Source organism: Lontra canadensis, unplaced genomic scaffold (assembly GCF_010015895.1).
Source record: "Lontra canadensis isolate GAN:19392208 unplaced genomic scaffold, GSC_riverotter_1.0 scaffold21, whole genome shotgun sequence".
Lineage (NCBI taxonomy): Eukaryota > Metazoa > Chordata > Mammalia > Carnivora > Mustelidae > Lontra > Lontra canadensis.
Window position 1 is genome coordinate 10225480 of NW_022631015.1, and position 24540 is coordinate 10250019.

Sequence of the window (24540 nt, forward strand, 5' to 3'; positions counted from 1 at the left end):
GTAAAGGCTAGGGCGAGGCAGAAAGCGTTACAAAGGAGCCGGGATGGATGCTGTTGTTTTGCTCTTTTAGATCTTATCTCTTCAGTCCCTTTTGTCATTACAGCATGTTTTTCATGAAAGTATTTGAGCATGGAGGCCGCATTACATGCTGTGGATTGTACTGGAAGAGCCCAGGAGCCAGGTGATTGCCAGGGGCAGCCAGAGGGGATCGCGCCGCAGCCCGCCAATGACTAGCAGGAAACAGCACTCCTGCCAGAACGCATTATTTCAATTTTGGCTTTCAGGGCACTAATTCCCTGAATGGCAATAACAAAGGGGTGGGAGGGAGAAACACGTGGGAATGGAAAGAAAAGATATTTGAAAAGCTAAATCTGAGGGGGAAAGGAGTTGCCGGAGTTTTTGGGGCGAGCAGATGCAGGGGGGAGGCAGAGGAGGGGAAAAGGCTGGGCTTTGGGAACCTGCTGCTGGGCTTTAGACAAAGGCGGTTTGAGAAGCAGAAAACGAGGCGGGACCAGTTGCTAATATCAGCACGGGGACGGAGCCAGCCAGCTGGACTCCCGGCATGAAACGGACTCAATTCCCAGCGTCTCCTTTGGGCTGGGAATGACTGGAGTATGTACCAAACTAAGAACTCAGAGGAAAAAGTAAGTTTGGGGAAGGACTTCCAGATTCTGCCCATCTTTGCAATCTTGCTCCCCTGTGAGGCATGCCTCCGATGCGTTACCTCTTTATAGTTTCTGTTTCTTGCGTGATCATTTTCATTGTGTTCTACGTGTTCAGTTTTGGGGGAGAGCAAAGCTTCCAGAGGCCGAATAATTCAGACACTTTGATTCTGACTCAGGTTTGCACATCCTTCATCAAAGGCAAAACGCCCTTCCTGTGGAGAAACAAACTGATAATGTACGAGCTGTCTTCTTGCAAGGACTACCTGATCCAAAGCCACTACATCACGGCCCCTTTATCCAAGGAAGAAGCTGAATTTCCTTTGGCATATATTATGGTCATCCATCACCATTTCAATACCTTTGCAAGGCTCTTCCGAGCTGTTTACATGCCCCAGAATGTCTACTGCGTTCACGTGGATGAAAAGGCCACCATTGAATTCAAGAAGTCAGTAGAGCTGTTGCTGAGCTGCTTCCCAAATGCTTTCCTGGCCTCCAAGATGGAGCCGGTTGTCTATGGGGGGATCTCCAGGCTCCAGGCTGACCTGAACTGCCTCAAAGACCTCGCGGCGTCCGAGGTGCCCTGGAAGTACGCCATCAACACGTGTGGGCAAGACTTCCCCCTGAAGACCAACAAGGAGATCGTTCAGTATCTGAAAGGCTTTAAAGGGAAAAACATCACCCCGGGGGTGCTGCCCCCAGCTCATGCCATTGGACGGACAAAGTTCGTCCACCGGGAGCACCTGGGCAAAGAACTTTCCTATGTGATCAGAACCACGGCGCTCAAGCCCCCTCCTCCCCATAACCTCACCATTTACTTTGGCTCTGCCTATGTCGCTCTGTCAAGAGAGTTCACCAACTTTGTCCTCCGTGACCCACGGGCTGTTGACTTGCTCCACTGGTCCAAAGACACTTTCAGCCCCGATGAGCATTTCTGGGTGACGCTGAATCGGATCCCAGGTATGTGTGTTTCCATGTTTCACGTGCCGGCAACGTGCTGTACTTGGAAAAGCTTCTCAAGAGCCGGCTCCTTTTTTGTGCACGTAGAAGATGAAAAGTGAAATCCATAGCTCTCCCTCTAATCTTTCCATGTGCAGAACCATGGCCTAGCATGGCCCATAAGACCTTTCCGGGCTATGTTGTGTGCTTTTGTGTTCATTTTAGTAAACCTTTACTGCGATAGGCATTCCTGTTCTCAGTCCGCCATGGTGTTCTTGCTTTCCTCCAGATTTGTCAGACTCATTCTTAACCTGGGGTCTTTGCCTCAGCCATTCTCCTTCCTACCCCCAGACCTGCACAGGCTCCTGGTCAGCCAGATGTCACAGCTCCCAAGAGGCTGAGCTGACCACCCCATCCTGTTCTTCTTTCAAAGGAATTTGGAATAATCTTTTTTTTTTTTTAATTTGGAATGATCATATTTACTTATTTGCATGGGTTTGTTCTTGGCCTTTTCTGTTTCATTAACTCCATGATGCTGGCGTCATTTTCTCTCTTGTTAACTGCAGCATTGTCAATGCTTAGAACACACAGTAAATGGTCAATAAATTTGATAAATGATTGCGTGATGAAATGAATGAATGAATGAATGACCCAGCATAAGGCTTCACACCATAGTTGCCTCCCTTAGACCCAGTGAGTTGAGCAGTATTTGGACTCACGCATAGACTACATCACGTGTAGAGTTATTTTGTTTTGTTTTGTTTTTTAACATTTTACTTCAGATCAATAATGAGATTCTAGGAGCAGCTCCTTCTTCTCTCATCAAAACATTTCTACCTTTACTAATGGACCAGATCAATTATTTTTAAAAACTACATAAACCACGATAGGATTTCTTCTGAAGGAAATCGCATGCTTTGGACTCAATGAAAAATACAAAATGGATCTCTGATGAACTCAACAGCATTTTTATAGCAAGAGAAAAGCAATCATTGTTCTGATTTTGGGGGACTGCCAACTTGGAAACACTGGTAGGTGCTCTCAGGCTGCAGGGCAGGGCCTGCTGGGCGATAAACATGCCAGCATTCTCTGGAAAATACCGTGTTTGGTCTCCGAATCCCAGGGCGACTGGCCTGGTGAATAAGGTTTGCTCTTGTACTGGGAGCTCGGGCTCTCCTGACCTCCCTCTCAGTCTGGCCCCCATCTTTTCATCTCTTGTCTGCTGTTCAATCATTGGCATATAATTTGGGAGCATTAGATATGTCGAGGCTGATTTTCACAAATAAATATGTAGCCCCTTTCTCTTCTCACTATTCCCTTTTGATTTATAAAAAGTTGGTACTACATATGGGGTTCCCTACATATGGTTTGAGATGAAGGCATTTCATTAGCTTAACAAAAGCCGGAATCATAACTTTTTTAAAGAAGAAAAACATGCATTTGGGCTGGTGTTAAATGTCCGTGATTACTGTGGCAGGTGTACAATCAGTCTTCTCAATGTCAAATCAATAGAAGAAAGCCAAGGGAAAAAAGAATCTTTCACACACCCCCCTTTTTTTTTTCTTCTTTCCTTTAGTCCCCTTCTCCTTCTCCTTTCCAGCCATAGTCAAATAGACAAGATGGGAGACCAAGATGGTTATGCAGATAAGCCCAGGAGAGGAAACCATTTTTGCTATAGGTTTGTGGTGTGGTACGCTCGCTGGCTTCCGCTGTCTTGGAGTGACTGTATCACTCCATGTAAATCACATAACCTCTTAGAACCTCAAATCTCCCCAACTACCAAATGAGGGCCCAGATAAGAAGACCCCCTTTTGTTCTACCTGTGCCTTTCCTCGCAGAAAACACAATGCCCAGCACCCCATAAACACCCAGCACGTGGCTGTGAGGAATTTGTAGGAAGGTAGAAGTGCTGGTGAGTCTGGATTCTCGGTTGCCCATTAGCCTTGGCGAATGCACTGTGTTTCCTTTGGAGGCAAGAGCTCCACCAAGAGCATCCTTCAGGGAGAAAGTCAAGCATAGCCCAGGATCAGTAATCCTTCAGGTCTAATTCTGCAAGGGGCGCGTTTCAGGATAACATGACGTCTCCTGCAGCTTGGCCTCCTTCCTTTCTTAGATGCTGGATGGCATCCTGGTTCAGGGAGAAAGCAGAAGGATATCCTGCTTGTAGGTGGGGTCTTCCTGAATTACAAGTTATTTAAAAAAAAAAACAAATCACCAAATACTCTGGCCAATGTTGGATGTCTCCATCTTCAAAGGCAACGTAAAATCCAGTCACACAGTCAAGTAACTCCCAGGTTTTAAGCATGAGCATTCCTTGTGACTTAAGCTTTAGTGTGTGAATCTGGTTCTTTGTTACCAGACAACTTGCAATGATAGCAGCTCTTTCTGTTTTCGATGTCACGTGCAAAGAGGAACCATCCTTAAGCAAGTACAATTTTGACATCAATTTTGCAAAACGTGCAAGTACAGATAGTGTTGTTCCTTTCCTCCCTCAGAAGTTCCTTCCTTTCTTCCCCCTATCATCCTAAATGAAAGTGATTGTTAGAAAGACCGTGCAAGGGTGCCCCAGTTTCCCCAAATCACCCTTCAAAGTAACAGAACCAAGAAAATGACTGGTTCCCTCTAATGAGGTGACATCAGAAAACCAAGTGAAAATCGTTTGAAGTTGGTGAGATTCAATGGAAAGTATGTTCACAGAGGTAGCCCCAAATTACATAGCTTCATGGCTTTTTTTTTTTTTTTCCATGTTCTCTTTCTAGTGAGAAAATGATTTCTTTCTTGGTTTTCAACGCTTCAGCTTTTCCATTCTGCATTAGAATTAGAAACGGTATTGAAACAGGCCAGAAAGAGTCCCTTGTGGAAAGAGGCCCCAGTCTCGAATCCTTCAGGGGAGGCCCGGCAGAGGGGCTTTCATTCCACTCTGTGCGGCTCCTTTACAGAGAGACTGTCTAGACCTCTCCCTTCTGGCCACATTCCCAAAGGAAACCCTCCAGGAGCACAGATTTCAACACTTCTCTGACCAACACTACAAAACACCAGGTTCTGGTCGTTCTTATAGCACTGTCTTTGGCCTACCTGCCCCAAGGTGGAAAGCCAGAGGTCATTTAGATTTTTGCTTTAAATCTAGTGAAATTGATTAGGATCTGCAGAAACAGCTATTGTGCTCGTTTTTTGCAAGTCCATTCCTGTGGCTGAATTGTCTTTTTTTTTTTTTTTTAAAGATTTTATTTATTTATCTGATAGAGATCACAAGTAGGCAGAGGCAGGCAGAGAGAGCGAGGGAAGCAGAGAGCCCAATGAGGGGCTTGATGCCAGGACCCCGAGACCACGACCTGAGCCAAAGGCAAAGGCCCAACCCGCTGAGCCACCCAGGCGCCCCCGAATTGTCTTCTGATCCTGCTTCAGGAGCGGTCCATCTCCAATGGAAAGGCAAAGCTGTTACTTTTTTTTCCCCCAGCTACTTTTTTTTTTTTACACCCCCCGCCCCCCACTGTGTAAGTTTGTTCTTTTGAATTTTTGCTCTTGCGTTACTCTGACCTTTCTCATGCCATGAGGTTTTTCTTCCATAAGAATGTTTTCATTTGCCTCTCTTCCTTTTTTCCATTTTGTATACATTTTTTTTTCTCAGAGCCCCTTCTTCAAATAAATTATCTCAACCTCAGAAGTGACCACATGATCACATTTCCGCATTTTTTAAATCTAAAAATAGCGTGGCTTCCTACTTCGATTTATTTTGCTTCTTTAACTTCGAGTTGTATTTAAATGTGCACATTCTTTGGGAGTGTACTCTGACTCCTGAAGTGGCAAATGGCAGAAACACAACTCAGAGTTGCTGAAATAGAAACCAGAACCCACTGGGTCACAGAATTGAGATGCTCAAAGGACTTCAAATAAAGCTGGATTGAGAGTGGAAACATATATTCGGGACTCCTTGCCGGATGGTCTCTGGGGGTAAAAAACTTTTCGTGTTTGCCCAGAGCTAAAGGGAGGTCCTAGGTATGGGACTCTCAGTGCTACCATCAGGAAAGTCCCGGTGAACTGGGACGAGCTGGTGACCTTGTCTCTTTCTCTCTCTCTGTGTTGGTACCATTCAGACAGGTCCTCCCAACAGGGTGTCAGAGATGGCCTGAAGAATCTCCAGGTACACGGTTCTGACAGCTGGTCGCCTTGGGGGACAAGAAGATCTTTTTGCTGAGAGTCCCAGAAACAGTGTAAGGGATTCCTCAGATTGGTCCTGCTTGGTTCAAATCCCTGTGCCTAACCAAACTGGGGCAGAGGCGGGGGGGCTGGGGGGCGGTGAAGAATGTTGACAGCCTTTCTTGGGTCTCTTTCCCAAGGGGCAGGCTATGGTGGAAGGGGGTTCCTTAGGGTGACACTGGTCAGACCACAGCAAAATGGCTCCTTGTCCTAAGGGCAAAGTGTTTATGAGCATCTCCACCTGCTACTGGAAGGACAAGACTTAGCCGAGATATAAAACTTGAAGCCCTGGGAGCCTGGGTGGCTCAGTGGGTTGAGCCTCTGCCCTCGGCTCGGGTCATGATCTCAGGGTCCTGGGATCAAATCCCGCATAGGGCTCTCTGCTTGGCAGGGAGCCGGCTTCCTCCCCTCTCTCTCTGCCTGCCTCTCTGCCTACTTGTGCTCTCTCTCTCTGTCAAATAAATAAATAAAATCTTAAAAAAAAAAAACAAAACTTGAAGCCCTTGAGCAATTGTAATTAGGAGAATATGAATTAAGTTACTTTTGTGGGAGTGGCATGAGCTCAATAAGCATATCTCTTCTGCCTCATAAAAGCATATTTTTTTAAGATTTTATTTTGGGGCTCGGACATGGTGCTTGAACTCACAACCCCAAGATCAAGAGTCACATGCTCGAGGCGCCTGGGTGGCTCAGTCGGTTAAGTGTCTGCCTTCAGCTCAGGTCATGACCTCGGGCTCCTGGGATTGAGTCATACATGCCCCCCCAACCCTTGCTCAGCAGGGGGTCTGCTTCTCCCTCTGCCCCTCCCCACCCTGGTTGTGCTCTCCCCCCCAAAAAAATAAATAAATAAAATCTTTAAAAAATAATAAAAGGGTCACATGCTCAACTGACTTGAGCCAGCCAGGCACCTCCCATAAAAACATTTTTAATAATGTTCCTTTGTTATGTTGAGAGAGTACTTATTTTGCAAAAGTACTTATGCATGATTTTTAATCCTTATAAGACCCCTATAAAAGGACTACCATTCCCATTTTGCAGATGAGAAACATGAAGACTAAAATATGTGACTTGTCCAAAGACAAATATTTCCTATACCTAGCAAGAAGTAAGAATAAAAAGGAGAAGTAGACTTGTGTTATGTATTTAGATTAAATTTTACCTACTTCAGTGAATTCTTCCCTTAATTATTGCAAAACCTGCAAGTGGTCCGAAGATGGAACTTAGCTCATTTTAGGTCTTGTTAAGTCTGTGGGTTGGTTAGATGGCTGGACCCTCTGGACCTTAAGAGTGTTCTCTCTTGTTACTTATGTCATCTGGATAGTTAGCCCATTTTCCCGGCTTTTTCGTGCAAGTGGGATGCACAGGAAAAATGAGGGGACTATTTACTGAACATCACCTTATCTTAGTTTAATCTTCTCGAGAATCTTGTCTGGTCAGCCCTTAAGCCCACATTTTACCAAGAAGAAGATGGAATCAGAAGTGTTGAGTAAGGCGCCTTGGGAGCACGTAGAAGGCACAGCAAAAGAGGGAGTGGGTACAATGAGAACCTCAAATCCTGCCCACTCAGACCTCAGCCCACACTCTCTCACCTTGCTGTGCCCTTGAATCCCACACTGTCCTCTCTTAGCTCCACCCCAAGGGCTGGATTCCCCTTCTCTGAGCAGTTCTCACTGTCCCATCCCTGTGGATCTGGTTTTCCCTGGAGCTTCTTCCAAGACATACAGGGACCCAGGTTGGAATCCTAGCTCCCCCACCTCTAGCCACGTGGCCTGACATTTATAAAAAGGCATCAGCTTTGAGTAGTAGAGCAAAGGTATTGAAAGCATGCAACCTGTAGCCAAACGGCCTGGATCTGAATCCCTGCTTTGCCAGTTACAAGCTGTGTGACCTCAGACAGGCTACTGAATTTGGGGGCCTCAGTTTCCCCATCTATAAAATGGGGAAAGTATATGAGGCTTAAATGAACTGGACTAGTGCCCAGCACCTATTTTAAGTGTTAATTTTTTATTATTGTTATTATGTCTTCATCTACAAAATTTATATTCACTTAATAAATATTTGTTGATCACCTAGATGCTATGCTGGGTATTAGGATATTGTAGCGAATGAAACAGAGAAGACCCCTAGCCTCGTGGAATATATGCTCTATTCGTGGAACATAGACAAGAATAAGCAGACAGATAAGATCATTACAGATTTATAGCGAGTGCTATGAAGGAAAGACAAGCTGATCCAGAAAGGGACCTGCTTAAAATGGGGCGGTGCAGGGAAGCCTTCCTGGGGAAAGGAGTCCATGAGCTGCTTCTCCTAAATGAGAACGAGCCAGCCATGCCCTTGGGAAAAAGGTGCCAGGCAGAGCAGCCCGGGCTTGCAAAGGTCCTGGGGGGGAGCAGGAGATCTGGATGTTTGTGAGCCAGAAAAGCAGCCACATGAGTGATGGTGAGGGCTGGAGTTGGCATGAGATGGGCCAGGCCCTCGTGTGACGGCCACGGGGATGACACGACCTGGCACAACCTTCCTAGGGTTACTGGCAGAAAAAGTGAGACGATGAGTACAAGTTCTTGGCATCGCGCTGGATACAGACTAAATAGTCAGTAAATGGAATCTGGCTGTCTGCCTCCTCTCCGCCTCTGGGGCTGCCATCTGTGTCCCCTCAACTCTCTCCTACAACAATCTCGTTTCTTTCTAACTACAGCTGACCCATGAACGACACAGGTTTGAACTGTGTGGGCCCACTGATGCATGGACTTTTTACAATCCAGTGCTGTAAACATCTTTTCTCTTCCTTACGATTTTCTTAATGACATTTTCTTTTGTCTGGGTGATTTTAGTGTTGGGATAGAGGGTATGATACATCTCAGATGCAAGATATGTGTTGACTGGTTGCCATCGGTAAGGCTTCCAGTCAACAGTAGGCTATAAGGAGTTAAGTTTTGGGAGAGTCTAAAGTTATATGTGGATTTTCTCCTGCACGAGGGGTGGGCACCCTTAACCCCTGCATTGTTCAGGGGTCAACTGTATTTTCCCTGACTCCATTTTCCACCTGCTCCAATCTATTCTCCATAGTGACAGGATGACCTTTATAAAAATTGATCATGCAATCATCTCTCTCCCTTGATGACCTTCAGCAGATCCCCATTACCTCCAACATAACATCCCAGCCCTTCACTTGGCACAGGGCACTCTTAGCCTTTCTGGCACCTTCTCTTGGTATGTACCCCATCCCATGGGGTGTAGTCCAGCTCTACGAGATGACTTGTGAGTCCCAAATGTGCCATTCCTACTCTATTGCAAAACCTGCAAGTGGTCCAAAGATGGAACTTAGCTCATTGTAGGTCTTGTTAAGTCTGTGGGATGGTTAGATGGCTGGATCCTCCGGACCATAAGAGTGTTCTCTCTTGTTACTTATGTTATCTGGATAGTTAGCCCATTTTCCTGGAATTCAGGCTTTTTCGTGAGAGTGGGATACACAGGAACTGTATTTTCCAGGATGTATATTTCCAGGATGCTCTGGACTTTTCCTCCCTCTCCTTCATTTGACTGACATGTGCTTTTCTTTTAAGATTCAGCTTATAGTCACTCTAAAAAGACTTTTGTGATTCTCACTCCCATGGACTCGCTCCTCCTGTACCATACTGTACTATTAATAGCCTTGGAATGCCGTGTTTGTGTTCCCAGTGGTCTTCTAGACTGAGCTTCAAAGGTAGAACCTGCACCTGCTAATTTTGTTTTTGTTTTGTTTTGTTTTTTAATACCTAGTGCAACCCCTCGTACATGAGCAGCACTCAATACAATGGAGTCTCAACTTCTATTCATTTAACTTGCACAAACTCACACCTATACGCATGCATGTGTGTGTAAATTTAAATGATTTTGCCCATTCCACCCCGCCCTCCGTTCCACCCAGTTTGTCTGGGTTTAGAGTGAGCTTAAGCTGGATTCTGCTTATTCCCATGATGGGTCTTGGTTCCCATGACTCCCGAGTGTTAAAGATACCGTCTGTATCTCATAAGAGAGCTCCTCAGATCCAGCCAACTTCCTCATCTGGTGCTTGTTAGAAGAAACCGCCATCTGCACTGAGATCGAAGGGAAAATCGGTCATGTTGGAATCGCGGAGACTCCCTGTCATCTTAATGTGGCACATTCCCAAGGGATTTCTCCAGAGGAATTTTGACTGTATGTTGTTTCCCCTTTATATACTGACTTTGCAACCTACACTCCCTGTAGGATGCATATCTTTCTCTCAGTGTGTCTTGAGTTTATTGACTGGCCAGTAATCAGGAAACTCAGAACAGGAATTCAGATTGTTTTAGGGCTAATCTAGTGTTCTCTCTCCCCGCTAGAGTGAATGTATAGAATCATTCTTCTCTGGAAGTCATTTTTAGGGGCACCTGGGTGGCTCAGTCAGTTAGAATCTGCCTTCAGCTCAGGTCATGATCCCAGGGTGCTAGGATGGAGTCAAGTGTGAGGCTCCCTGCTCAGTGGGGAGTCTGCTTCTCCTGCTCCCTCTCTCCTTCCCCCTGCTTCTCCCACCATGCTCTCTCTCTCTCTCAAATAAATAAAATAAGTAAATAATAAGTCATTTTTACTTAGAAAGGCAATAGGGTAAGAGCCACAAAGAGATAATTATCAAAGACTAAAGCCGGTAGTCTTTGAACAATACTTTGTTATGGAAATTTTTTTTCTTTTTGTTGAGAAAATTTTTTTCTTTTTTTCTTACTATCTAGTTTTATTTATTGATTTATTTTTAATGACATATTACAAATCTATTGATTTGTTTTTAATTACAGTTACAAATTACATATTTGAGGAGGTACATTATCTTTTTTTAAGTTTTACTTAAATTCTAGTGGGTTAGCCTAGAGTGTTACGTTAGTTTCAGGTGTACAATATAGTGATTCAACACTTCCATACACCACCCAGTTCTCATCACAAGTACCCTCCTTAATCCCCTTCCCTTGTTTCATCCATCCCCCCCCCCCAAAAAACTTCCCTCTGGTAACCATCTGTTTGTTCTCTAGAGTTAAGAGTCTGTTTTTTGGTTTTGCCTCTCTCTCTCTCTCTGTCCTTTTCCCTGTTGCTCATTTGTTTTGTTTCTTAAAGTCTACCTATGAGAGAAATCATATGGTATTTGTCTTCTTCGGACTTACTCTCCTAACATAATACTCTCTAACTCCATCCATGCCATTGCAAATGGCAAGATTTTATTCTTTTTATGGCTGACTAATATTCCATCATATATAGATACTACATCTTCTCTGTCCATGCATCAGTCAGTGGACATTTGGGCTATTTCCATGATTTGGCTCTTGTAGATTATGCTGCTATAAATATCAGGGTGCATGTACCCCCACTGAAATAGTATTTTTGTATTCTTTGGGTAAATACCTAGCAGTGCAATTGCTGGGTCAGAGGGTAGTTCTATTTTTAACTTTTTCAGCTATGGTTCCAACATTATGTCAAGGCTGTCATGTTGCCAAATGGGTTGAAGGGCATTGCTTTTAGAATCCATCTGTGAAAAACTTGTATTTAGAAGGATAGTTTTGTTCTTGTCTTACTCCTGGTTATTGACTATTGAGTTGAGAGTTGGTTAATGGTTGATTTTAGAGTCACTCTTCTCAGAGAAATTCAGAATTAGGGAAATTGGAATTTTCAGTAAGCATCCCCCTGGAGTCTTGCTTTTTTGGCTCTTAATGTTCTCTTTCCCTTGGTGATTCTAATTTATGTCTACAGCTCATCACTGCTTGGGTACTGATGAGTCATTACCCTGCTTCATGTTCCCCAGGTCCTCTCATACACTTCTCCCTACCTCTTGGATATCTCTTCCTGAGGCTCCCACTGACATGCTCCGCTTCCACCTCCCTACTCCCCACAGACCCACTTCTCAGAATCTCTGTGACTGCCACCACTTTTCTCTCCAGTTAGCCAATGGCTTCCTGCCCCCTATCTAATCAGCACATTCTGCACATTCTGTCTGGGATGGTTTCTAGTGAGTTATCGACCTCCCTGTTCCCATCACTACCGCTCTAACTCCAGCCCACCGTACCACTCTAACAGATTGTTAAACCCGCCCAAGTGCACTCTCCAGCCCAGGTCTCTCTCTTCAGACCATTCTAACACTCTTGACATATTTTTCTAATGAAGGCATGCCTCTAAGAATAACTTCTCAATCCCAAATGCTTTAAGGAGTTCCGAGAGCTTATTGAATTACTCTGTATAAACATCTCAACATGGCATGTTGGGTATCAGCATATTCCTAGTAAATATCACCTCATTATCACAATACCACCTCACTGTCAGTCCCCACGGCTGCTTTCCCAGAAAAAAAAACACTGTGCCTTGTGTTCCTGCCTTTGGCACTTTTCTTCTTCAGGTCATTCTCTCTACATGGGCCATTCTCCTCCATCTCTCACGTTTAAATAATGGTTTTAATATGTCCGTATGCAATGACTTGTCATTTAGGAAGCCTTCCCTGACTTTTTTTTTTCAACTATACACTTTGTAAACCTTTGTCGTAACTCTTTTATGTCATTCTATAATCTTCTCTGCGTTATAATTATGAATGTGAATCTCATATTACTCTGACTGAACTGTATAATCTCTCTTGGGGTCTTTTATATTTTGGGCAGCCAGACATAGTGAGCATCCAGTGGGATAAGAATAGTTACTGGAAAAAAAAAAAAAAAGAATAGTTACTGAATTGGGGCCCCTGGGTGGCTCAGTCGGTTAAGCGACTGCCTTTAGCTCAAGTCATGATCCCAGGGTCCTGGGATTGAGCCCCACATGGGGCTCCCTGCTCAGTGGGGAGCTTTCTTCTCCCTCTCCCTCTGCTCCTCTACCTGCTTGTGTTCTCTCGCTTTCTCTGTCAAATAAATAAAATCTTAAAAAAAAAGAATAGTTACTGAATTGATTTAAATGGAAATAATTTTTTTATTCAAGTATAATTAATATCCAGTGTCATATTAGTTTCACGTGTACAATATAACGATTTAACAATTCTATCCAGGGTCGCCTGGGTGGCTCAGTGGGTTAAGCCTCTGCCTTCTGCTCAGGTCATGATCCCAGTGTCCTGGGATTGAGCCCCGCATCGGGCTCTCTGCTCAGTGGGGAGCCTGCTTCCTCCTCTCTCTCTGTCTGCCTCTCTGCCTACTTGTGATCTCTGTCAAATAAATAAATAAAACCTTTAAACAAATAAACAAACAAAAAACAATTCTATCCATTGCTCAGTGCTCATCAAGATAAGTGTACTCTTAATCCCCTTTATCTAATAACACCCCCCACCAAACATTCCCAGTTTGTTCTCTGTATTTAAGAGTCTGCATTTTTATTTGTCTCTTTTTTTCTTTGTATTTTTTTTTTTTTCTTAAATTCCACTTGTGGGTGAAAGCCTATGGTATCTGTGTTTCTCTGGCTGACTTATTTCCCTTAGCATTATACCCTGAAGGTCCACCCATACTGTCACAAATGGCAAGATTTCATTCATTCAGTTGGCTGAGAATATCCCATTGTGTATATATACTACATCTTTATCCATTCATCTATAGATGGACACTTGGGTTATATCTGTATGTTGGTTATTGTAAATAATGCTGGAATAAACATAAGGGTGCATTTGTCTTTTTGAATTACTGTTTTTGTTTTCTTTGAGTAAATACCCAGTGTGGAATTACTAGATCATATGATAATTCTATTTTTAATTTTTTTGAGGAACCTCCATACTGTTTTCACAGTGGCTGCACCAGCTTGCATTCCCATCAACAGTGCACGAGGGTTCCCTTTCTCCACAGCCTTGCCAACACTTATTATTTCTTGTGTTTTTTATTTTAGCCATAATGATGGTTGTGAGGTGATATCTATCCCATTGTGGTTTTGATTTGTATTTCCCTGATGATGAGTGATGTTGGGCATCTTCTCATGTGTCTGTTGTTCATCTGTATTTTTTCTTTGGATAAATGTCTGTTCATTTTCTCTGCCCATTTTTTAATTGGATTGGGGGTTTTTTGGTGTTCAGTTTACATGTTCTTTGTATACTTTGGATATTAACCCTTAACAGATCATTTGCAAATATCTTCTCCCACTCAGTAGGCTGTCTTTTGCTGCTTTCCTGCGCTGTGCCAGATTATTTTGGTGTAGTCCCATTTGATCAAGTTTGCTTGCTTCCCTTGTTGGAAGAGACATAGCTAAAGAAAAAAAAAAATGTTTCTACAGCTGATGTCAAAGAAATTATATGTTTTATTCTAGGAATTTTACCATTTCAGGTCTCACATTTAGGTCGATAATGCATTTTGAGTTTATTTTTGTATCTGGTGTAAGAAAGCCAGTTTCTTTCTTTTGCGTGCAGCTATCCAGTATTCCTCACTGCTTGTAGAAGAGACTGCCTTTTCCCCCATTGTATATTATTGCCTTCTTAGCCATGGATTAATTGACCATATAAGTGTGGGCTTATTTCTGGGCTCTCTATTCTGTTCCATTGATCTATGTGTCTGTTTTGTGCCAGTACCATACCATGTTGTTTACTACAGCTTTGTAGTATATCTTAAAATCCAGGATTGTGATACCTCCAGTATTGTTCTTCCTAAATGGAAATAATTTTTAATACACTGCTCATCCCTGCCACTCAGTCAGCTGCAAATCATCATTGCCTCACCCTCCACCCCCATCATCACACACACACACACACACACACACACACACACACCCTAGATTCCTTTGTCGCATTCTGAGAGATCAACTTAAGATAGCATTTTCTAGCCATGTTCAGCCTTTCTGGGACATTTCCTGAAGTCCTTTCTGCTTCCGGTCAACAGCAATGGGACTGTTCTCTCCCCTTCAGTTTTTCCAAAACATCTTGCTCACCTTGGGAATGCTTTGAAATCCCAAGCTTATTTTGGGAACAGCATGGGCTCAAGTCAGACTGTGCTTCAGTCGGAGCTAGCTCTATCAGCTCTGAGTTTACCAAACTGGTGCCTTATTCTGCACCAAAGAAGTAAAAAGAATAGCCCAACAGTAGAGGCCCCTGCCTTGAAGACCAGATCTGGGCTTTCATAAAGCTGCTTAAAAAAAAAAAAAAAAAAAAAAAAAAAAGATTTATTTATTTGAGAGAGAGAGAGAGAGAGCACACAGTGGGGAGGGGCAGAGAAAGTCTTAAGCAGACTCCTGGCTAAATGTGGAGCCCAATGCAGGGCTCCATCCCTAGACCCTGAGATCAAAACCTGAGCCAAAACCAAGAGTTGAACATTCAGTCGACTGTGCCACCCATGCACCCCATAAGGCTGCTTCTTTAATGGAAAAAACTCATCAGTTGGTCAAGGAAGTGATCTTGCTAAGACTTTGGGTGATTGTTTTTCCCTCTGAGACTCAGAGTAGACTATTTGCAATCTTAGAAAGTTACATCCAAAACAGTAAATGTATTAGTTACTTTCCTAACTTAACTATTTCTTGATGTGATTTCTCAATGCCTGAACTACATACAAGCCTGTCTTTCTCTCATCCTCTGACCTGCAGAGTATATGACATTCTTTCTCGAGATGCTTTTGGACAAAGCCATGAGTAGCAGGTTTTCCCCCAGAATATATTTATCCCATATCTATATCAGTGCCATGATTTCAGAGAACAGATGGATGATATTCATTCCCCCATAATCTTTCTTTTCAGCCAGATTTGAAAGATAAGAACATAATTGTGAACATTTTGCAGAATAAAGCTGCCATTTTTTATATAGATTTATTTATTTATTTAAGAGAGAGCACATGTGTGTGCATGTGTAAGGGAGGGGCAGGAGGGAGGGAGAGAGAGAATCTCTACCAGAATCCTCACTGAGCATGGAGCCCAGTGCAGGGCTTGATCCCACCATCCCAAGATCATGACCTGAGCCAAAACAAAGAGTTGGACACTTGATGGACTGAGCCACTTAGGCACCCCAAAACTGCCTTTTTTTTTTAATTAAGTAAGCTAAAGATACTCAGATCATCCCAATGCAGTTAGCTTCCTGCCATCATAAATCCCCTCTTCTAGACACTTCCTTTTCCCTCCACCCACTTCCTTAGCCCAATCCTCACAGGATTCCTTCTTCATGAAAATCTCTAATTCTGTCTTCAAGTCAGAGCTCCTTGGGGGTCTGCAAAAGGAAGGCCCTCCTGCCCAGGTCTCCAAATGCTCTCCCACATCCCACCTGAAAACTGCCTATCTTAGACCCTGAAGTCCTGGTTAGGTCTCTGGTGGCCTCCTGGAGGGGCTGCACACCCCCATCTGGTTTCCTCCTCTCCCAGGACTTTGGTCTGTCTGAGCTAACTGCCCTCCACCCACCTCCAAGACTTCTTGATTATATCACGGGTCAGTTATCCTACCACATTTTGGACTTTCCCCCGACACTTACTGAATCTAAACAAAATTTCCCAGTGCAGTTTTCCTGTAAAAACAGCCTCCTCTTTATTCTGGGCAGAATTTAGAATAATCACAGCATTTAGAGCCGAAGGAAGCCTGAGGGAGCTTCTACTTCCAGTCCTAAGGTTGTACAAATTTGGAAATTGAGAGTCAGAGAGCTCAAACGGCTAGCTGACTCTGATGCTCTGCAAATGAGTGAACATTTTCTGGCTTTATTGCCCATTTATTGCAAATGTTAAAATAAGTGTTTCCATTCTTAAGACCCCCCCCATTTTTCTGTTAGTCTCATCATAACAGAAAGAAGACCTCTCAAGTCACATGGGATGTGGAGGGGGGCGGGATTTCAGAATCTGTTAACACTATAATAACAGTTATTTTCCTTTTGGGTTCTCCCTTCGTTATGTAGGTTGTTATTAAGACATTCTTATATCCACTGGGGAACATCCGTGTAGACAGAACAATTTATTTGTGTTCTTCTTGGTTCACTGTGAAGCTGTCCCACAAACACTAAATGTTTTGTCCCCATTCCTCAGTGTTTCGGGATATGATGGGAAGGGTTATGTAGTTTTTATGGATTACAGTTTGGAGATTTTTGATGGTCTGCGTGCTCTCCTACACAGATCAATGGCTTAAACATATCTTTCCTTTCCATGCTGATCAGTTATTTTTTTTAAAGGGTTTATTAATTTGAGGGACAGGGCATATGCAAGCTCACAAGGAGGGGGAGGGGCAGAGGGAAAGACTCTCCAGCAGACTCTCCACTGAAGGGAGGAGCCCAATGCAGGACTCAATCTCAGGACCCTGAAATCATGACCGGAGCTGAAATCAAGAGTCAGATGTGTCACCAACTGAGCCACCCAGGTGCCCCTGGTACTTTTTCTTTAACCTTTCTTTTTTCTTTCTTTCCTCCCCCCACCCCAACCTTTGGGGAGAGAGAGAAAGAGAGAAAGAGAGAGAGGAGGGGCAGAGGGGAGAGAATCTTCATCAGGCTCCACGCCCCGCACAGGGCAGGGTGGAGGGGGAGGTGGGGGGGGGCTTGATCTCACAACCCTGAGATTAAGACCCGAGCTGAAATCAAAAGTCAGACCCTTAATGGACTGGACCACCCAGATGCCCCACAGACTGATCAGTTACTGAATACTCTTCAAACAAATATCTCTCAGCTGTGAGTGGGCAGGACTGCTATTGTCTGGGGTCACCAGTTCATCCTGGTGTGCCCAGGACTTCCCCAGTTTTAGCTCTGAAAATCCCACATCCCCAGAAATCCCTCCATCCTGGGCAAACTGGGATAGATGGTTACCCTAAGCATTGCCCCAACACATTCCTGCTCACTTCCTAAAGCCCAGGTGGGTCATCTCAGGGTCAAGAATGAGCACCCTAGATATTCACATTCCATAGAACAACACTGATCAATAAACTGGAAACAAGTTACAATCAAACCACTCAGTAAGGCAGGTTCCATCATACTGAAGACTCGTTGAAGGGTAGTCATTGAAACTCCCTACCGGTCATGAGGGCCCTAACCAAAGCAGACTGGGACCAAGCCTAATCTATTTATAACAATTTTTCCATTGTTTTTGAGGAGAAAGGATAAAGCTTAAGGAAATCATTTAAAAGGACAAATCGGTACACGTAAAATCGGAATCTGAACCCGCTTTAACCAGTGGGAGAATCAAATGCAAAGATCTTTGAAGAAATGCAAACACAGGACATATCTTGGAGACAAATTTGTTCCAGCATTTTAATGTCTAGCAAAGAAGTGTCTGCTTTTTGGGATGAATCCAAGCCCTCTGCCCTAATAAACTGTCTAAACTCAAGTTAATGACAGGTTCTGTGGGAAAGAAGCTAGTAGGACAGGGAATTGTATAAACTGAACAACAGTCAAGAATTTAATAGGGCTATTAAAAGTAGAAGCTGGAGGGAGCCACTGCCTATCTCTATTTTAAGACTGGTTTGTTTCCACTTATTTGAAAATGTTCAACAGATAAGGAATATCTTCAAGATAGAGTTCTGTGGCAGCTGCTAAAGATAAAATACTGTCTCTTGATGGAAATACCATCCCCTTGCAATGTCAGTTGCACGTTCAAAACTGTGGAGGTGGAGCAGTTGGGAGGTGGTTGGTGTCCGAAGGGTGGCGGAAGACTGTTCCAGATCTGGACAGACCTTGGACATGCAAGTTCTCATCATGAATCTCCAATCTTTTCTTCTCAAAGGAGACCTTGCACAGAAAGACAGTCACCTATTCTGTTCCTTGAAATTTAAAAGAATATAACTGAAGATAAAAATTTCTGTTTCTGTTCTGTATTTGGCTTTCACTTTTGTTTGTTTGGGCAATTAGAATTAAATCTGAGCAATTCACCCCAGAAGGGAAAGAACTTTGCTTTCCGAAGAATACTACTTCTAGGAAAGTAGGAAAAGGCTTGTGACCCCAGAAGAATGTGGTGGTGTTGTGTGGCATAGTGGGAGAAGATGCAGAAGAAGTCTTTTTAGCCAGATTTACTTTCCACCACTTGGATAAAAAAGGACTACTCCTTTTTTAGAAATTGGGAAACTAAGACAAAGTGATCTCAAGAGACCTTTTCAGGGTCACATAGTAAGCAACAGAGCCTTGGGTTTTTTGTTTTGTTTTGTTTTGTTTTAAGATTTGTGTATTTTAGAGAGAGAGAGAGAACAAGTGGAAGGGGCAGAGGGAAAGGGAGAGAGAATCACAAGCACACGCCACACTGAGTGTGGTGCCAGATGTGCGGCTCGATCTCACGACGCTGAGATCAGGATGTGAGCTAAGCCAAGAGTTGTTGCTTAATGGACTGGGCCATGCAGGTGCCACCCCCTCTCAAACCCTGCTCCAGAGCCTCAGTCTTCCCCACCATGCTGTGTGCTTGTCTCCATCATAACCTTTCTGTGGGATGCCCCAGCAGGCTGGCACTCTGAGAGGTAACCACTTGGATGTGGTTTGGAAAAACAGGCTAAAGAGGCTGCAGTTGGGAATGAAGGGTCAGTGCCCCACACTGAGTCAGGGGAACAGGGCAGAAGAGACCAATGCCGCCCATGATAACAGTGGCCTTGAGGGCTCCTGCCTGTCTTCAGGTTCTTTTAGGTGGTAGAATGACCCCTCAAGCACAGCTGTTCTGCTTCACTAAACGTACCTGGGAGGCAGACGGGACTGGTAGTTTCCTAGGTGAGACAAATTTGCCAACAGAGAGACGACTTAGATGTGTTGAGTCATTCTTACGTGCATTATTCTTATGTTGAGTCATTCAATGTGCATTGTTCTAAGCTCTTTTTATGTCCCGACCTGTTTAAAACTCTTTAGAACCTGGGGCACCTCGATGGCTCAGTCAGTTAAGCCTCTGCCTTTGGCTCAGGTCATGATCTTAGGATCCTGGGATCGAGCCCCACATCGGGCTCTCAGTTCAGCGGGGAGCCTGCTTCCCCTGCTCTCTCTGCCTGCCTCTCTGCCTACTTGTGATCTCTCTCTCTATTAAATAATTAAAAATAAAATCTTAAAAGAAAACAAAAATACACAGGCTGGTATTGTTATGGCTGTTGTCATGCTGGGGAAGCAGCACTCAGTGGTTGCATCAGAGACCAAAAGTCCCACATGCCTAAAATATTTACTATGTGGCGCTTTATAGAAAAAATGCTGATGCCTGATATAGGATCGTGTGGTCAGCACAATTGTCTAATACTTTCAGAGAAACATTTTTGTCATAACGGGAGTTTATTAAATAACCAAAAGCCTCCCACTTTGTACAGGAAATGGTTAATTAAAAGAAAAGATTCTGAGGGCACCTGGGTGGCTCGGTGGGTTAAAGCCTCTGCCTTCAGCTCAGGTCATGATCCCAGGTTCCTGGGATCAACCCCCACATCAGGCTCTCTTCTCCATGGGGAGCCTGTTTCCTCCTCTCTCTCTCTCTCTGCCTGCCTCTCTGCCTACTTGTGATCTCTGTCAAGTAAATAAATAAAATCTTAAAAAAAGAAAAGGATTCTGAATAAACATTTCACAAGAGACTTTTTATTTTTTAAAGATATTATTTATTTATTTGAGAGAGAGAGAAGGAGCTCAAGCAGAGGGAGACAGAGCGAGAGGGAGAAGCAGACCCCCACTGAGCAAGAAGCCCGACATGGGACTCTATTCCAGAACCCTGTGATCATGTCCTGAGCTGAAGGCAGACGCTTAACCCACTGAGCCACCCAGGCACCCCCAATAGATGACTTTTTAAATAGCATCTGAAGCATGTATGCATAAGACAAATACATTTATATTCCTGTTATGTTATTCCTAAATGTTAGCACTCTGCTTGTTTTCAAGGTCTGGTTGGCCCAATGTTTGCAGTGATCTTTACGGTTGTCAAGCCCTTTCACAGTGACATGAACTGAGTTGATAATTTACAAATGCTGGAGGTCCTGATCTACAGTAGTAAAATGGTCACTGAGCTGTATGAATGCCAGCCATCCTTCCATTGAATGATCGTGCACTGCTCTGCTCCCGTAGTTTTTCTGGAACCTTCCACTTCATCCTCTGTCCATCACTTCTTGCTGACAACAGGGTGTCCCAATCCCCCAGGGCTACATCCCTCTTTTAATCCGTGACTTCTTATCTGTTCAGTTCTGAGTCTGATTGTTACGATTGTGTCGTCGAAACTAAGAGTCCATAGGCTAAGTCTCAAGAGAGTTTCAAAGTACATGACCTTCAGTGCTTAAAGCAAAGATGATACACTGGCATCCTTAGGGCCAAATGCAGTCTCTGGGGGTGCAGATGCATGCATACACTTGTGTCTTACAAATGTGTTAGTGACTTGGTAACATTTAAAGAGTTTGGGATATATATATATATATATCTATCTCAGCTTTCTCACTTCTCTTAAAATATCTGAGGAGCTGGCATCCTGGCCCTGTGACCAGCATGGCATTAATAGCCGGTGCTGAGAGGGAGCTGATTTCTTTAAGTGGGACCCAGGCTCTTCCCTGTGGTCTCCACTCCCCCTCTATGTCCATGACCCCTTGGCCTAGTGTTCGCTGCCACTCGTGAACTTACCAGCCCGGTCTTTCCCTTCCTCCACCAGCTTCACTTCCTTCTTACATTTGCCATCCTCAACACGTTCCAGTGGGTGAGTCCAGTCCACAGCCTTGTGGTCATTGTTCTGGTTGCTGGGAGATCTTGTTCATTTTCTGGGTCTCCCGTGCAGCCCAGGTGTTTTTTAGGTTGCCAGACTGACAGCAACTGGTGTACCCTTGGCGGAGATGAGGGGATCCATCAGAAAGCATCGCCTTGATTCTGTAGCAAAAGTTAAGCTAGGAGGAGTGATCTGAGGTCAAGGAGAACTATGAGCACTTAGAAAGGAGTCCGGCCCGGATTCCTCCCCTGCCCCTGTGACCACTGCACCAGCATTTGCAGTTACCTCTCAGGGCCCAGCTGGAGTGGACACAGAGCTCCTAGAATGTTCATGAGAACTACAGGACTGTAAGGGGGGGAAAGTTCCCACCATGTTCTCAGAGAGCCCCACCTTTTGCTCTCACATTGAGCTAAGTTGATGGTGTGTGGCAAGCGGCTGTCCAGTGCTGTACCATTGTTGGTGATGTTAAAGATGATCCCGGGACCGAGAGAGGCAGGGATTGGGATATCGAATGTCCACGTGATGACAGTTTTCAGTATGTGAAGCCAGCTAGAATGAACAGAGCAGAAATAACATACTGGTTGGAAGTTACTAGCTCAGCCCGCCCAGCGATCTGCTAGAAGAAAATGCCTGTTCGGTTGCCACAGATACCAAGCAAAACAAACCTACCCGCTGGGCTAAGCGCTTAGCAGGCATCCCATTTTCATGTCTGGTTGTTCATCTAAACAACTGTAAGTAAGGCAGGACAGACCACAGAAGGGTTTCTGGGGGTACTGGTGTTTTGAACTGTAAATCACCTTGCACCACTCCCCACCCCATTTGCAATCTGCTTTGACTAAATCCTGATTAAAGATTGGTTGAGTTTGTTTTGGGTGGGCATTCCAGCAGCGATCCCACTTGTGGGGCCAAGGCTTGGGGCAAAAAGAGGGAAGAACCCACAGAACCTGTGAGGAGAGAGAGCCCTGTGCTTCCCCTCTCTCCCCTTTGGCACTTCCCCTCCTGCTCTCCACAAGTCTGGCCAAGGATGTATTTTGCAGAAAAGGGTGTAGTTCTAACTAGAATGAGGGGGAAGTGAAGGCATCCAAATGGACCATTCCATTCTTCCCTTCCTCAAGCAGTAGTTCTGCTTTTTGTCTGGGCCAAAGGGGGCTAGGGATGGGGAAGGAAAAGAGTGGGAATAAAATCAACCCTGTGGAAAGCCTTAATAGGATAAATATATCTCTTTTCCGTTACTAAGAACAGAAGTCAAAATATCAGGTCATTCACATGGTGAGAAATGTTGGCTATTTTTCAAAAAAGAAGTGACAACAGTAACTGGTAATGCGTATTGAACACACGGGATTGTCCACCTAAACCCTAAACAGAAGTCATCTCGGTTATAGTTCTTCACAACCGCGTGAAACGGGAACCGCTGTGATTTTTTTTTCCATCTCACAGATGAAGAACCCGGAGCTAAGAGAGGTTAAGTAACTTTACCCTGGTCTCGCAGCTGGTCACTGACCAGCAGGGATTAGAAGCCAAATAGACTGGCTTCAGCATCTGGACAAGGGAGCTGCAGAGTGAAGGTTTCTGGCTTCTGTCCAGCTGAATAACCTTGGGAAAAAATATTCTTCTTGGCTCCCATTTCCTCATCTGTAAAATAAAGGGTCATGTTAGATGATCTTTGAGTCTGTTTCCAAATCGATATCCATCATCTCCAGGCCAAGCTGTTGTCATTCATTAGCTCCGTGGATTAGAGTAATCCACTTTTACTCCACTTTTACGTGAAAGTGAAAGGCGGGGCTCTCTGGGGCTTTCTGAGAACATGGTGGAAACTTTTCCCCCCTTACAGTCCTGTAGTTCTCATGAACATTCTAGGAGCTCTGTGTCCACCCCAGCTGGGCCCTGAGAGGTAACCGTGAATGCTGGTGCGGTGGTTACAGGGGCAGGGGAGGAATCCTGGCCGGACTCCTTTTCAAGTGCTCATAGAGTAAGAGGGGTGTGGGATAGGAAGGGGGCAGGGAGAGTGCTGCATTATACCCCGCTTTCGGAACAGAGGCACCTGCTCCAACAGCCACCTGGTGCCCAGACAGTTAGGATGGCTAGGTGACTGCGGGCTGAGAGGGGACCAGGCCACTTTTAGCTACCTGTGGCTGCCACCATTGATTTTCTTTTGTAGCTGCTTGAGTTGCTTCCCCCCGGAGTGTCCTTACCACCCTCCTATGTCTCCAGCACCCTCCACATTTGCTAAGTGCTCCAGCCACCCTTACAGGTGAGCTATGACAAGCCCTCTGTAATGTGACCAGACCTGCTGGGCTTCCCTTCCTGCCTCCCCTGAATTACACTGACTGGTACTTCCAGGAATTTTGCAGCAACCCTGAAGCCTTTGTTCTTTCTTCAGAGTGAGGAAGTGGGAGAAGAGGGGGCTGGGTGGGAAGGAGACTTCTTTGATTTGTATGAAATGACCTCAGATCTGAAGATGTCAGACTTTTTTAAAGACCACTGGCGAGTGACTCCACACACTGGAGATAACCGCCCTGTTAAGAGTTCACGTTATCTGAGGCTCTGTGTGAAAGGGGAACCAACTTTCTGGGGACAATGACTATCACCTTTCCCTTTGGCGGTGTAAACTGAAAGGTGTGTTTATTTCATTTATGTCAGCCACACTGACCCTTTAACGTTACAAGTCGCTGCTAGGTTCCTTCTGCCCTCATCCCATACTCCAAGAGTGTAATTCTTTTTTCCCCTCTTCCCATAGCCTACACACACATGTATATGCTACGTAACACGATCAGACTGTCTGATTTAACCCAGGAACACCCACCTGGCCACAGACTCTTGTCGCCCTTGACAGTTTTCCGCTTACGCCTAGTACAAGTGCATTTTTTCTTACCTGGGTCTGTGTGCCCAGAGGTAGAAATAACACTGAAATGCAAAAGTGGGAAGACGAATAAAGCCGAGGGGGCAGAAGTCCTAAATGTTGTGCTTTTGCAAGGGCTGCTAGCAGGTTGCCGGGGCGAAGCAGAAAAAGTAGAAGCTCTTCCCTCGAAAAGGCGAAGAGAGAGCGGAAAAGGCGAGGAGAGAGCCGGCGAAGAGCAGGGAGGTCGGAGCGGAGCACCGGGCTTGGAAGGCGGGCGGGGCGAAGCGAGGGAAACTCAGCCCCCGTGGAAAGTCCACTCCAGAACGCAATTTGCTATATCCGCCACTTGCATTTCGCATGCAAATGAGGAGGGTTTCCCAGAGGCGGGGCTGGGCGGCGAGCG

At 44.7% G+C, this 24540-nt stretch overlaps 2 protein-coding genes and 1 long non-coding RNA gene across 5 annotated transcripts in view; 2 read left to right on the forward strand and 1 right to left on the reverse strand.

Moving 5' to 3' along the window:
• LOC116869928 (N-acetyllactosaminide beta-1,6-N-acetylglucosaminyl-transferase-like) overlaps positions 1 to 24540 on the forward strand; it is an 82333-nt gene that overhangs the window by 33016 nt on the left and 24777 nt on the right. Inside the window, exon 2 of one of the 2 annotated variants that reach the window (XM_032861551.1) lies at positions 20494 to 20982. The exons of the other annotated variant lie outside the window; for it this stretch is intronic. Within the exon in view, the coding sequence (XP_032717442.1) occupies positions 20494 to 20561 (68 nt within the window). The 3' untranslated portion in view covers positions 20562 to 20982. Of the gene's footprint in view, positions 1 to 20493; positions 20983 to 24540 lie in introns of those variants that run through there. 2 annotated transcript variants of the gene reach the window in all.
• The window catches only part of LOC116869927 (N-acetyllactosaminide beta-1,6-N-acetylglucosaminyl-transferase), a 59547-nt gene continuing 35035 nt past the window's right edge, over positions 29 to 24540 (forward strand). Inside the window, exon 1 of the mRNA XM_032861550.1 lies at positions 29 to 1622. Coding sequence (XP_032717441.1) covers positions 707 to 1622 — 916 coding nt within the window. The 5' untranslated portion in view covers positions 29 to 706. The remainder of the gene's footprint in view (positions 1623 to 24540) is intronic.
• Positions 21707 to 24332, reverse strand: LOC116869929. 2 transcript variants are annotated; one of them, XR_004383152.1, is made up of 3 exons: positions 24171 to 24332; positions 22775 to 22930; positions 21707 to 21847 (listed from the first exon to the last, which is right to left on the reverse strand). It is a non-coding gene; the product is annotated as an uncharacterized LOC116869929 (long non-coding RNA). The 2 variants fall into 2 exon arrangements; XR_004383151.1 differs by lacking the exon at positions 21707 to 21847 and having other exon boundaries at positions 22716 to 22930.